Source organism: Rhodnius prolixus, unplaced genomic scaffold (genome assembly GCF_049639745.1).
Source record: "Rhodnius prolixus isolate KJV_2025 unplaced genomic scaffold, Rpr scaffold_6, whole genome shotgun sequence".
Lineage (NCBI taxonomy): Eukaryota > Metazoa > Arthropoda > Insecta > Hemiptera > Reduviidae > Rhodnius > Rhodnius prolixus.
In genome coordinates this window covers 18,036,721-18,051,933 of record NW_027411634.1, presented here as the reverse complement: position 1 = coordinate 18,051,933, position 15,213 = coordinate 18,036,721, and the positions used below count along the sequence as shown (strand labels likewise).

General features: G+C 32.1%; 1 protein-coding gene across 2 annotated transcripts in view; it reads right to left on the bottom strand.

The window, feature by feature from the left end:
* Sytbeta (Synaptotagmin beta) overlaps positions 1 to 15,213 on the bottom strand; it is a 69,153-nt gene that overhangs the window by 31,557 nt on the left and 22,383 nt on the right. For both annotated transcript variants that reach the window (XM_074141112.1, XM_074141113.1), the window contains exon 2: positions 5,193 to 5,292. In XM_074141112.1, the coding sequence (XP_073997213.1) occupies positions 5,193 to 5,290 (98 nt within the window). In that variant the 5' untranslated portion in view covers positions 5,291 to 5,292. The remainder of the gene's footprint in view (positions 1 to 5,192; positions 5,293 to 15,213) is intronic.

Genomic DNA, 15,213 nt, shown 5'->3' with positions numbered 1-15,213 from the left:
AGAATTAAAACAAATAAAAAAAATTATGCGTATTATTTCAGGGCAGACTACGATCAATACAAACATTATTATTTACAATATATTACTTAAGGAAGGGATTAGCTCAGTGGTTTATGATTTTCCTTGCGGAGTTCCAGGGTTTGATTGAAGCTTCCAGCCTTTAAGACTTTATCGTCGTTAGTGAAAAGAAAATACGATAATCTCCTGAAATTGCCATTGTATTGAATACTCAGCTTAAGTGGAGAAAGATTCGTTCTAAAAGAACACGTCATCCTTGTCATCTTAATAATGGTTCAAGAATTATACTTTCAATTAAGGCCGTATTGGAAAACTAGGGAAAAGAATGTGAGAAGACGGAAATATGGCAAGGGTTGACAGATATATGGGAAGGCATTAGATAACTGACGGACAGCAAAAGAAATGTGTGTGAAAAATGATGTTGCAAAGATATGAACCATAGGAGTCGTCGCTCAGGCTTCATGGAGAGATGAAGATCCATTTGTATTGTTAAGTTAAAAGTAGTAGATAGGTTTGTACATCCTTTAGCGCAGTCTTAAATTTAAAATAAAAACAAAACATTTGAGTTCATACTACTACGTAGCTCTACAGCCCGGGGTGGGCCTTGGCTTCCTTAATAATGCAACTCCAGACATCTCTATTGGCTGTTTTTGTCCTCCGTCCTGACACTCCAAGGACTCTCAAGTCCTCCTCAACATCATCAAGCCAACGTCTTCGCGGTCGGCCAACTCTCTTCTTCATGCCTATGACGATACCACGCAGCAGTCTGCTCGGCATTCTTGCAATGTGGCCTACCCATTCCAATCGTCTTTGCCTTGATGAAGCGACCACTATTCTCAGCCCCATATAGAGCATAAAGTTCTTTCTGGGTCTCTATGTGCGAGAAGTCGTGTCGAAAACTGGACCATAAATCCTCCTTAAGATCTTAAATGAGTTCATAAGGTAGAAATAATTTTAGAAATAATCCTTTTACTGAGTTTTCCAAATCTTGAGTTTTAAAGTTTTGATTTAGGGGAACTACTTTCAACTGAGAAAATAGCGTAAAACGTATAACAACTTATGTAGTGGCACATTTGTTGGACGACTTTTATGTTTTCTTTTATATTTAGAAATTTAATTCTTTGAGAAAAGAGAATTTTAAATAGATATTTCTCTTTTAAATAGTGAGAAGAAAGTAATACGATGGATTTCTTTTCTCCTTAATCCTGTATAAGAAACGTTAATTCCTTTTTCTTTGATTATTTTACAGAAGAGGATGGTCAAGTTGCCAACCAGGGCAGTAAAATAAAGGATAACTTCTTCTAAAGGAGAAAGATTTACCAGAAGAAATAAAAACGAGTACAAAAAGAAAATGAAATAGGTCGGAGCCAGTAAGACTGTAGTCCCTACCCTGCCAAACAGCTCTTCCTGAATAAAACTAAGATGTCGAGAGGGGTCTTCTTAAAAAAAAGAGACAAGAAGGGGGAAAAAACAGAAGATACACTAATCTTTTAGTGAGCAAATTGTTCTCTTTAAACAGCTATTAAAATTTTAAAAAATAAAACTGGGTTAAAATAATTCTATTTCCTTGACCCACTAAATTTTTTCCTGGTGTAAAATTAAAATTTTAGATATTCTTTATTTTTTTTTAATTATTCTTATTTTCAAGAGAAAACAATTGACAAGTACAATTCCAGGCCAATCATAAAAAGAGAGGTTACATTAGAATAACTTATTTTGAAGAATTAATAGTGTAAAAAACAAAAAACTTTATCTTTATAATTTTAATTTAAAATTTTATTGAAACTAAAATTGAGCGTTTATATTTTTTAATTTATTTTCTTTTCCATATTTTTTGTTTTTGAAGCTGCAATTTAATCTCAATCACATGAGTGGCCCCCCCCCAAGTCTCGTGATTACCAATTTATTGCATAAAAATATTGTAAATTGAATTACTTCCATTTGTAAATGAAATGTGTTGAGAAACATTCTGTGTTGAAAATGGTTTAGCACAATTATGGAATTCTAAAAAAAAAATTAGTTCAGTAAAGCTAACGATTAGGGATTCTAAATTGTGCTGCGTGAGACTGTCTGGACATCAAGCATCTGAGAAGAAAAAAAAAACGTTAATATACAGGCTGAGGTTTTGTAATATTTTATAACCTCATTCAGTACTGTTATAAATTACCTATGATTGAAATTATTTCTATAATTAGAAAAAATTTACTCGATTCATGAATCCCACAAGTCTACAAGACTAAAATTAGTAGCTTAATAATGGGGAATTTCCAAAGTTATTTCTTGTTTAACTTTAACTCACTTAAAGTTCATTGTAATCATAACAAGCTGGTGGGAACTTAGGGCTGAACTAATATAAGTTAATAGTTTAGAACTTCTAGAATTTGAGTTTCATAAGGCAAATTATTAACTTAGGACCTCAACAAATTTAAACACTTAATAAAGTAAAAGTGAATTACAAAGGATTTGATCTAAACTATTATAGTTATAGTCTAAACTATATAGATGACGTTATTGTAAAACAGAATATCATTCAATAGAGATAGAAAATGTGTACAAGAAAAACATTAAGTAATCCGTTGCAAGATCGATGGTATTTATTCACAGAAAACAATTGACAATCGATAATTTGACCATCGATGGTATTTATTCACAGAAAACAATTGACAATCGATAATTTGACCATATTTTTGTTTTTGTTTTAGGAGGATGTAGCAAACTATTTGCAAAGCAAAATAGTTAGCTTTGACCAGGCAGACAGCAGTGCCAACATTTTGGCCGTCCAATTCTCAAACCATTTAGCTAAATTTATTTTCAGTACTTCAAAAAATCGTACCATAAGAAGCAAACTTTTCTTTGTTTTTTTTGCACACGTCTCTTGGTTTAGGAATCAAACCAATATAACTAATATAATGGTAAATGTAGAATGTGACAGTAACTCGATAGGGAAAAGAACCAGTACAAATGTAATTTTCTAGTAATGTGCCACATAGTGAAACAAAACAACACAGTAAACTTTAGAACAGACACGTCGAATTTAGCCAATTGCTACAATTTAATCATTAAAAAATAAAAAAGATATCTAACTTCTGTACATAATTATTGCTGTGTTTTTTAAATTTACTTCTAATCATTTGGTTCATATGGTATTTAGTTCATAAGGGGTTTTTTGGTTTTCCTACGTTTGTCTTTAACGTTTTTGTATTAAAATAAATTTCCCAATATCTATTTTATGTACTCTTTTGTCAAAATGAACATTGTAATTAGTCTATTGTATCTGTCCCATCTCTTTATTGTTATTACCAAAATTCCCGTGTAACTCCCGCTATATCTGTATATATTTACCTGTTCTTCAGTTCTGGCTCTTAGTTTCTGTAACTCAACCAACCTGCATAGCCACGTAAGTTTTCAATAATTATAAAGAATTTATTGCATTTTACTTTTTTTAATTTTTTATTGATATATTACTGTATTTTTACTGATTTTCTGTGTTACTGATTCTCTAAATTGTTTGTATTTTTGTATTTGTAATATCTAGGCCCTGATGAAGACAATATATTTGACGAAACGTTAGCAAAAAGACGGGTTGTTTTTATTTGACCGATTCCTCGCCAATCATGAATCCTTAGTTTAATAATTTACGTTCACGAAACCTAGATATTCACGTTTCAGTTTTGTGCAGTCTTAAGTTTATTCATATTTTGGCAAAGACTTTTTTACTAAATGTGATATATAATCTGGGAAAAAAACAATATTCCTCTGGTTTAAATAATAATACCCGTTCTATCAAAATTATTATCACAGCGAACTGTTGCTCAAACCTTTTATTATCTTTACATACTCGTATTGTTCAACCAATTTATGAAATACCGTTTGTGATACTGTTTTTGTATTTATTTGCTTCTTTACCTTCTAAAAAAGGGTATCCACCGGGAGCGTTTCCCTTAGATTTTTCTTTTTCTACGATATATTACCAGAGGGTTGCCTGCAGCAAACCAAACGGAGGCTCCGGGTCCCAATTACTAAAAATGTTTTTTACGCCTTTTACGATTTGAAGTTCTTCATTTATGGTTGGCAGATTCACGCATATAGAACACAGACTTGCAAACGCACCCTTCTCGAACTGAGAGTTTCTCAAAACGAATTTTCAAAGAAAATTTTAAATTCATAATCTATAATACTTACTTTAGAACTGATTTAAGAGAAAATTAAATAAACTAGTATTAACTAAAACTAGAAAAGATTTTCTAAACTTGTGATAACGAGTTGAATAACTTTCTTATTCAAGTTATTTTCACTTTATTGATCTTAATTGAAAGGCTTTTAAGCGTCACACTTTATATAAACTTACGTTAATTAAAATTACTTTGTGCTAACTTTGTGAGATCGTTAACAACTTTTGCACGAAAAAGTAAGACAGCTGTTAACCTTCCCCTTGATCACAAATCTGTGTCAAAAGAAATTACGGTACTAATGAGAACAAAATGAATTAATCACTTTCTTTTTGAGGAAATATGTATTGCTAGTTTCTTAGTTTCGAAGACTGTTCGTTCTTCAGAAAAAGAAGTCTCCACGTTCCCTAGAATGTAAAAGAAGTTTGTAGTGAAAATTATGCGTAAAAGTAAAAAAGTAATTGAATAAAATAACATCGAATAAATTTTTTTATTGCGTCACTTAAACTTATTTCTAAAGAAACTCGGCGATAGAGATCTGAATCTGTACTGATTTTTTTTTTTTGTGCAATATTCTTGAAAATCGGAAATGGTTTCGATTTACTTAAACTATCGATTGCACAGACTTTTTTTTTACATTTTTATTTTCTCTAACTCTAGTAAGAATATGTTGTATTCTGCAGAGTTTCGTTTTTTAGATTCAACTGGAAATAGCTGATTTACGGTGGATTATGCGAACGCATAGAGTAATTCGTAAAAACCACTTTTTCGTGCTCAGGAGCGAATATTTACGGAGATACCACAAAATCGAAAATCTGGCTAATTTTAATTTTTGTTTCTTACTACAGAGTAAAAGATTGCCCAAATTATATGTCACGCTTAAAAAATAATAAACAAGAAAAATATATTATTTGGATCAATAAGGTCCTCTACAAAGGAAAGTTTTTATAATTTAAGGTGACATAAAATGGCTTATGATAGCAATGGTTATATATATTTGCTCACCTTCTAGAAGCATAATATCTGTAAAGTACAAGCGTCATGGCTACCAGCAACGCTAGGCCCGTACCTGTGGCAGCACCCAATACAGCTGAGGCCACCATTCCTAAAAATAACAGAGAAAAAAAAGTGAATTTTTACAGATGATATGCTGGGTAAAAAAATTCTAAGTCTGACGGTGGGCGGTTTGTTAAAAAAAATGGATGACAAAGGTTTTGTTTTTTGTTAACGTTACAAATCTAATTTTTCGTGAATGCAGGTTTGCAGGTAATTACTGAACGTATGACTGAAGCGTAGAAACCCTCTTGCTAAATGATGTTTTCATTGAAGTATTTTTAAACATTTATTCATATCTACAAAGAGATAAATTATAAAACAATAGCACGCTGAGTATAACATGCCTGAGAGATTTGGAAAGACGTACAGCTCTCAGTTTTGAAAGGATCAAAACTTTTATGGTATCATAAAAAGTGGTTAGACGTGGATATTGGGCAGCGTAAGATAAATTAGACTATTTTCTGTGATTTCTATTATTATCATTTATATTATCTATTATTAATGATTATTATTATGCTGAGTCCGTTAGTTGTTCAAAATTATACTCAAGTTATCAATTCTCCTAACATTTAAATATTGTCTCCCATCACCAGGCTTTAATAAATAATATTATTATAAACGTCATACATCTTCACCACTGAAAAGTATGAAATAAAGATTTTATTAATGTACGAATGAAAGATGTTTATTTTTTACGACGAGTTGCCCACTCGAGTGTAGCTAGTGGGATTCTGTAAGAGAGCAGTTAAAAGGTTACATAATAATTGAATTAAATTCGAAGTTTTTTGGAAATATGTTGTACAAATTAATAAACAAATGAAAAATAAGTAAATAAGGTTTAATTAAATTTTGAACAAATTATTTATTTATGAAGTTATCAATATCGGTAAAATTGCTATTCACATAAACTTCGTTATAGGAAAGAGATATACCCGGAGAAATGGGTATGTTGTGACGTGTTAATTCTAGTTAGGTGGCTGTCATGTTGCCATAGAGACAGTGACGGTGTATATTCTCTACAATTTCGTAATATTCCATTTCTCGTTTTCTATTGATGTGTATGTAAAAGTTTATGAGGGATAAATATTTGTTTAAAAGTTAATTTATAAAATATTGGCATGGCTAAACAGTGAGGCGAGCATTCCGTATTGTAAAGTAATCGCCTATCACTACCAATTAGGTGTCCTGGACGGGCATACCTTATACTTTCAGTATGCTTTTGAGTATACTTTGAGTATTATATTTGTTCAAATATTCAATATCTGTTTTCACAAGTTAATAAAATAAGATTTTTTAAAAATTTCAATTTTTTAAAGATGAAGTATTTTTTTGAAGGGTCTCTTAGCAAATTCCTCGGAGATTAAAATTAATCTGAAGCAAGGCGGAGTTCTCTGACAGCTTTTCATAATTTAAAAACTATTTCAATCAAATAGATGGTTTATAATGAAACCTTATGTTTATTCTGTAGGAAGATATTATCTTTAAACCCAAGTAAAAGTTTTTCAAAGATTATTGGATTGAAAAATGTTTCATTAACAAAATGAAAAACAAATCCAAATTAAAAAATACCGAATAACAGAGCGGTCGTAATTCTTGAATCGAAAATAAATCTTCAAGATTCTGTAAAGATCGATCTGTACATAACATGTCCATTTATAAACAACCCTACAATGTGAAGCTGAATCAAATATTCAGATTGCAAACCGATACCAACACTACAATCCTAAAATCTTACGAAAAATCCATAAAGCACTGTACATCGCGTCAAATCCACACTGACTTTCTGATCCCTTTTATTTGCGATCCAATTAATTTGCTCTAACTGAGGAAATGGGACTCCTGCAGTAGATGGATCTCCTAGTCCTTCTTGCAGCTACCACTCACTAGCAGCCATAGTTCGTGTCAGCTTACCAACAGTATCAACTTCTTTACATATTGCTAGCTGTAGCAATCAGGTTATCGATGATAAAGAAAGTCTCTTCTCTACTTCTTCTGAGTGTCTTTTGTGATGTTTAGTAATGGTTCAGATACCTCTCACGCAAAAAGAGGAACGTTTCTTGCTTCTTTTTTTCCATAGGTACTATTTACCAGCAAAATTGAGTGTTATTTTTGTATATTGTAACACAAAATTCAAAAAATTGGGAGGTTATCTCCAAGGGTAACCTTGAAGATAAAGGCATTTAGAAATAAGTAATTAGCACTAATTTACGCGTTACAAGAATATAAAGTACAGTCACAATTTATTTAACTAAAATCAAGTTTAAAAACTAACAACTTTAAGCGGGTTTGAACTTTTATATTGAAGTAAATTGTGACAAACAGTTCGTTACATGTCATTCCCCAATTAACTTCAATGTGTCAGAATAGAGAGCTTGGTTCCAATTCTCCACTCTCTAGCTCTAGTTCTGTAGTTTATGTAGTGGTGTCACAGCACAAATTAGACACCCACACTAGTTCGAACTTGTTTTCCAGCTACATTCTAACCTTTTATACAAATAAAGATTGGTTCCCCTAATTTACTTTCCCACTGACCTTGTGCCTTTCTTTTATAACACTTAAATAAAAGGAAAAAGACATTCTTCACAAAGAAATATACTTGTCGTAATATACGTACTTATAAACCTTTTTTGTCCCTGCTAAAGTATAAAAAGAAAAACACTAAAATTTGAATTTTTAATAATGTATATCTTCTTTTAAAATGAAACCTTGATAAAAAAGATTTAGTTGGAAAAAGGAAGTCATTTAAGATCTTGCTGACTTTACTTATTTGTTATAAACTTACTCAACTTCAAATTAAGCTTATATTCAAGTTCCAAAACAAAACCATAAAACTAAAGATAAAGTAGTTAAGTGAGACCGGCTTTTTAAAGTTTGTTGTTTTTACTTTAATGTAAAGAGTTGTTGAAGTTTACACAGTAGTTTAGTATAACTTAGTTAATAACCTCTTCCTCTTTGCAATGTAAATTATGTATAATAAGTTTGGAAATGCAAATTGAGCTGGTTTTTCATATTTAAGATGTAACCTGAGAATAGCTTGACGTTTAGCAGAGCAGGTTGTTTATCCTGCGGAACTAACCTTTTCTGTTATATGTGGGAACAAGAGTATGGACCAGAACGGGCAGCGTAGGCTTTGAGCGCATGAATTATATGCATTGTTTATTTATTTACAGTGTTCAGATTGTATTATCATATCTTTTAAAGAAATAATTTCAGAAGATCAGACCAGATCTGAAATTTATCATTCTCACTATCTACTGCACAAAAATGAGGATCAATTAAAGTATATGGTTAATGAAGTGCACTTAAATAGAACGGAAAACAAACCCTTATTAGCGGCTTTCGTAGATATTCATAAAGCATATGATAACGTAAATATCGCAATACTAAAGGATAAAATGTTGGTAATGCAAGTACCTGGTAGGGTAATAGTAAATATAATTAATATGTTACAACAAAGACAGTTAATTATTAGAAGGGGAGTTTTGGTAACGGGTCCCAGAACAACAGGCATTGGTCTCCCCCAAGGTGCCGTGCTTAGCCCTTTGCTATTTAATATATATACATCTGATTTGAGAGACTGGCTCGTTCCGGAAATCAGGATAGTCCAGTTTGCTGATGATTTCACTGTATACACTGGAGGAAAATCCGAAGAAAATTTGGTAGAAATAATGGGACAGGCCTTGCATGATCTCAATGCATGGTGCAACCACTTGGGTTTTCGCATTTCTGAAAATAAGAGCTCAGTCACCATGTTTAGTAGAAAGCGTCAGAACATTCTTGCTGGCACTATACAGCTAGGGCCGTTTAAAGTTTCGCAATCGCCAATAGTTAAGGTCTTAGGACTTTATGTAGACCACAAATTAACTTGGAGACCTCACATTAAGAGAATAATCCAAAGTTGTGAAAAAGCATTGAATGTGCTTAGATATGTTGCACATGTCACATATGGTACCGACCCAAAAATAGCCCTTCTGCTTTACCGAAATTTAATTTTATCTAAAATAGATTATGGTTGCGGTATTTACGGAGATGCCTGCCAAACTTCACTATCTGGGTTGGACAAGGTCCAGTACAAAGCAATACGCATTTGTCTGGGAGCTATGAGATCAACTCCCACAAATGTTCTCCTTGTGGAGGCTAAAATTATGCCTCTACACATACGTCGAGAATTATTGTTGGGAAAGTTCTTAAGCAAAAGGCTAATTAAGTTTAAGGAAGTTTCCTTGATGAGAGTCTCAGAGCTCTCAGAAGTGGTTCGCTCACACAGGTTTTGGTTAAAAAAGAAAACGCCATTAATGTGTGAAATGTTTAGAGTAACGGAGAAATTGTACTCTGGCCTAGAGGTGTTGCACGCGTCTCCTCGAAGATCTCTTCACTATGAAGTATCTTGTAAAGAATCTCCGTACGTCCATTTAGATTTATATGATAAGGTGAAAGAAGAATGGGGGGATTTAACATACCTAGCTTTTATAGCGCGCATGAGGGAAATCATAATCAACCCTTATTTACTATTTACGGACGGATCAAAATCGGAGCAGGGAGTAGGTTGTGCTGTACTTGACCCGCAAACGGGAAGTTTTCGCCTATACAAGCTCCCTAATAATGCCTCAATATTTACCGCAGAAATCGTAGCGATTTGGAATGCGGTAATCCTGGCGGAACAAATACAAAGTAATGACATAATAGTCATTCTTAGTGATTCTAAAAGTGCACTCCAAAAAATAAAACGTCCGGGCGATGTTTTTGATCCCATAATTATAGAAATTATAAGTCATTTGATTAATGCAATGGGTAGGTTGCATCTGGTTTGGCTGAAAGGGCATGCTGGGATAGTTGATAACGAGAAAGTCGACGTGCTAGCAAAAAGAGCGATCTTGTTAGGGGAACACACTCCAGTGCTCAATTTAGCGGATTTCGAAGGTGCTTTAAGAAAGCGTTGTTATGACGCATGGCAAAAGCTCTACGATCTGGAAAAAGAAATTAAGGGTAAATATTACGCTGATTTACAGCCTAGGATTCCCAACAAGCCATGGTTTGTAGAAGTACTGGAGGGGGGAAGGCAATTTTACACAACAATAATGCGACTGAGGTTCAACCATAATCTCACAAATCCTCATCTGCATAAAATTAAGTTATTAGATAGTCCCAAATGTGATTGCAATAGCGGGGAGGATGGGGACATCGATCACCTCCTCTTCAGATGCAGTAGATATAATAGAAATAGAGACAAGTTCCTAAATGAATTGGCAACACATGTACGATTTCCCTGTAGCGCTAAAAGTGTTTTAGCTATAATGAATCCTGATGCGCTACGAATTATTTACAAATTCATTAGAGAGAATAAAATAAAAATATAGGATGCAGCTAAACTCCATAGTTGCGATTTTAGTTCTTAATTACTCACACAAGTACTATCATAACTACACTACTAATTACACCACTCTAAGCTCACATCAAATAACGAAGTCACATTCAGAGACCATTGTGTTGTTCTAGGAAGGAATGTCAGTACGCAGCGCTCAAGATATCCTTATCTCATGGAAGCCACGACGCAGAATGTAGTAGAAGAGTGGCTGGCATGACGAAGAAAGAAGGGAAAGAGGCTGCGCTATTCCTCAAATTGAATATTGGAAAAGATAGGGCTGGTTTTTTTCCACCAACATATTGGTAAATTGAGGCGCTGGGAGCCAACTGTAATTGTTCATACCAATATGTTGGTTTTTTCCAGCCCTCATATAAAGTAATTGGTTAATGTGCAAACAAGACCACAAATACAATAAATAAATAAATAAATAAATAAATTAAAGTATAAAACTTGATTTAGTCAAAAGTGTTTTTATGAAATTTAGTAGCATCTAATCTTACACTTGAATAAAATGTACTCTCAATTCTTTTTCTATGTTTCACCACAACACGTGGATCTTCTGATTCCATACCTCGTGGTAATAAAGTCCTTAATTTTCTTTCTAGCACAATCCTTCCCTACGCTGCTGATACAATGAGAACACTCTTCACTTCTTGTTCTTGCTGAACAACTACTACGCGCTACAGTCACTACACTCAAGCTACATTCTAAGATTACACTCAATATTAAAGTTTCAATGTTTAATATTTGTTGTCAGCTTTTCGACATGAAGAAAATGGTTTACGTGGATCATACGCTTGCGAACTCAGTCAGGAAATAATCAATGCGCTTGGAAAAACAAGCTTAAAAAAATTAAATATTCTGAAAGTAATGTTAAAATGCTTATTACCAAGCTTACAGGCAGAGATGGGCAAAAATTTAATCAATTGAATTTAAATTGGATTAAAACAAAATTTAATTTTAATCATGATTCATTTTTAATTTAATTAGAATTTATATAATTAAAATTTATAATAATTAAAAAATTAAGATTTTTTTTCACTTTATTGGACTTATTTTCCTACTGGTTACGTTCACATGGAATTCATGTAAGAGCAATCACCTAGTGAGTCACCAACATAGTTAAATGTGAGTGTAGGATGGTCCTATATAAGTCTAGTGAGTCGTCAACATGGTTAAATATGAGTGTAAGATAGTCTTATACAAGTCTACTGAGACGCCAACGTGGATAAATGTGGACGTAAAAACTGCATTAATGTTTACAAAAATTGACACTAGAGTTCTCCACCTGATGGAGTATAAAGTAAGCTTACAGCCTATGTAATGGCGGCTTACAAGTCTATAATATGCCTATTCCTCTTTTATCTATTTCTCGATAAAATTCTGAAGTTTTTTGTTTCTGTTAACGTAATTGTGTAAAACATGAAGTATTATTCCAAAAGAAATATTTATGGTATTTTTTAAAGGGAAATAGTTTTTCTGGCTTAAATAGAAAGTTTATCAAATACCTATGGGAGAAATGTTGGAAATTTTTTTTAAATGAATTATTTCATTCAAATTATTAAGTTTAAAATATTGGCCAATCAAAATGCAGTACGGTTGCAGATTGTGGGCGGGTCATGCCCACCTCTAGTGTAATCACGCCTCTTCCAATGAAAACCCGTTATGGGCTGGCCAAAGCGTAGTAACAATGGTGCTTCAATACCTTTCTCTTATCTTTCTAATTGTTTAATCATTTTCTCATAATTTAATAACGTTTTTTATTATTTTAGAAATAATATTAATCTTACGTAAATATTTAAAAAAAAAAAAAATGCTAACAAATTATTCGGAAAAAATATCATTCTCATCTTTTTCGAATAGTTTTCGCTAATATTCGTCAGTTGCACTTAACTTTCTCATTCAAAGAATCTCGTATGAACACCAACATGATTTTTTCTTACCTTAATTTACAAATATAATTGGATTTTCAACTTAGAATTGCATAATAAAAAGAAAGAAAAGATAAATTTTAATAATAATATTAAAAGGATGCGACACATTCCCACTGAACAAAATTATTAATCGAAGAAATTTAATAATTAAATACTTAGAGGTAATAAAACCTTAAAAGATCTAAAAGGAAGTTTAGAAAACCTAATTTAACCCCTCATAAAATGAGAGTATAAGATAGCCCTATCATAGGACTCCTATATAGGTTTGATAAACCACCAATACGGGGTTAAATGTGCAGTGTAAGGGTGGAGTGGTTCAGTGAAATGTATGCTTGTGAAGTCAAAGTCTGAAGAAATTAATCGCAACGTTTTAGTTGGAGATACTCAGAAAGGTAAAACCCAAAACGTGATCCGAACCATTAGTTGAGAAGTCTTATAGTGAGGGATAAAATCAATTTGATTATCGATTGAGATTAAATTAATTCGGTGATTAAGTTAGGTTAGGTTAAAATTAAAGTTCAATTAAATTCTCAGAGATTTAATCATAATTTTTTTTTAGTTCGATTTACTTTGATTAACGATAAATTTGAAATTTAGTTCACTAATCAATTGCAATATCATTAATTTTAATTTAATTTTAGACTGTTTGACTATTTTGAACGCATTGGAAATCTATTGATTAATGTCATAATTAATTAATTTTAAAAGTTCTTTTTCAAATACTTGAAAAGTTCCGTCCACGACACTTAATTGGTAATTGGACGTAAAGCCTGCCTGAAAAAAATAGGCATTATTTTACTTTACTTTTTTACTTGAAAAGTTCATCAAATTCCATGCTTTCCAACGGTGGCCCAATTTAATTGCAGTATAAATTTGAATTTCAAAGATATTGTCAAAAAATACCCATCAGATTTTCTGCATGGTTTCTGTGGTTTCTCCTCCCCCCTGCTAAAACCAAATTATTCTAATCTTGGCCTACCTTAACGTGAGTTACCGTGAATTTCATGTTAAGATTTCTTTGGTTAAAGTTTTGGGATGTTTTGCCACAAAACATTTGCTAAAAACAAGTTCATTTAAACTTTCACATTTAGTTATAAAATACGTGAAATTAATTAAGGGTACAGAGCGTCTAAAAATTTCTTCCCTTCAGGTAATTTGCTGTGAGTTTTGATATGAAAACTTTCAAAATTTACTCAAATAACTAAACTTTTAGATAGCTAACATTGTCTAATCCGTTGAAGCAAAGATTTATGTACAAAATAAATATAAAATTTTATATTTAAAAGTTTATAACAGGAGAATAGAAAAAGTTCGATTTAAAAAGTTGTATCTATTGTTAGAGAATAACTGCATAAGTTGAGTGAAAAGATGGCTCTACTTACTTCCAAGGCCGACTGCATTATTCTCTCTTAGGACAAGATGTTACCTTTGGGAATGATAAAGTTAGTGCTGAACAATTTCAAACCATTAGGCTTGTTCATATGCTTTGATAGTGCAGTAATTAAGTTATTTTTACTGATGTAAATCTATCCATCTATTGATTACATAGAAGTAAATATTTTAATTGATTACAAATAAAGAAAGAAATTAAAAATCAAATCGTAATTATTTTCAGTACAGTGTAATAGATTTTAAGTAATTATCAATAAGCAGTTACTGTGCTAAGTAGTCAAATGAAAATGTTTGAGAAATTGGTCATTGGCACTTTTTCAAACCAACATTTGCATTATTTCGAGGTTTTCATATGCTATTTTATGTTCAGCGCGTTCGCATTCTTGAAGGCAATAAATGTTCAGCATTAAAAATTTTCTGAAATACAGTTTCTGAAATTTCAGTAATAGCAGAAAACAATCAATCAATTAATGAAGCACTAATCACATTATTTCAGACAAAATAATATTCTTTATAATTTTTTAAATCAAGTTTCTGGCAGAAAAATGTGCCTGTATTTTTTTTTTTTGGCAGGGCACAATTTGCATCTCTCTCTAAAGTTTTAGTTTATTATTAGCAATAAGCTATTATTATTCACTAAAGTGCAAAATCTGTCATGTTTTCTCCCAGGCTAAAGATCTGTGATGTTATCTCCAGGCAAGAAGTGTATTCTCATCAAATTAAATTGGTAATCTGTTATATTTTACCCAAGTAATTTGATTTTCTTTTAAAGCCATCCAGGTTTATTTTTAGAGTTACTTTACTTTTTGAAAGGAAGAATTAACATTATTAAAGGAAGGGATTTCATCAGAGGTAGTGCAGTGGTCTTGAAAGTGGAGGTCGTCTATCGAATTGTTCCATAAGACTACTTACTGCCTTATTCTTGTTATGTTATTATATAATGTGAAATTTAGAAGGGTTGATATCTTACAAAAGCTTATTTCTGAATCGATAAAGAAACAGAACCTCTAAGCACAAATTATAAAATTTAGGAAAACTTAACCTGCCCTACATGTTCAAATATTTGCCCAGAAATGAGTACGATATAATCTGGTAAAGTAAAATAAACTTAAGTCACTGATAAATAAACTTTTTAAACCCCTAAAATTAAAGTATTATAGAACTGGACGATAGATTGGAATATATAGGTATTAAAAAAGATAGTTTAGAAGTATTAGGAAGGGTAAGCGCAGTGGATTCTAAAAACGAAGATCCTGAGTTCGAATTCTGCTCTGACAGC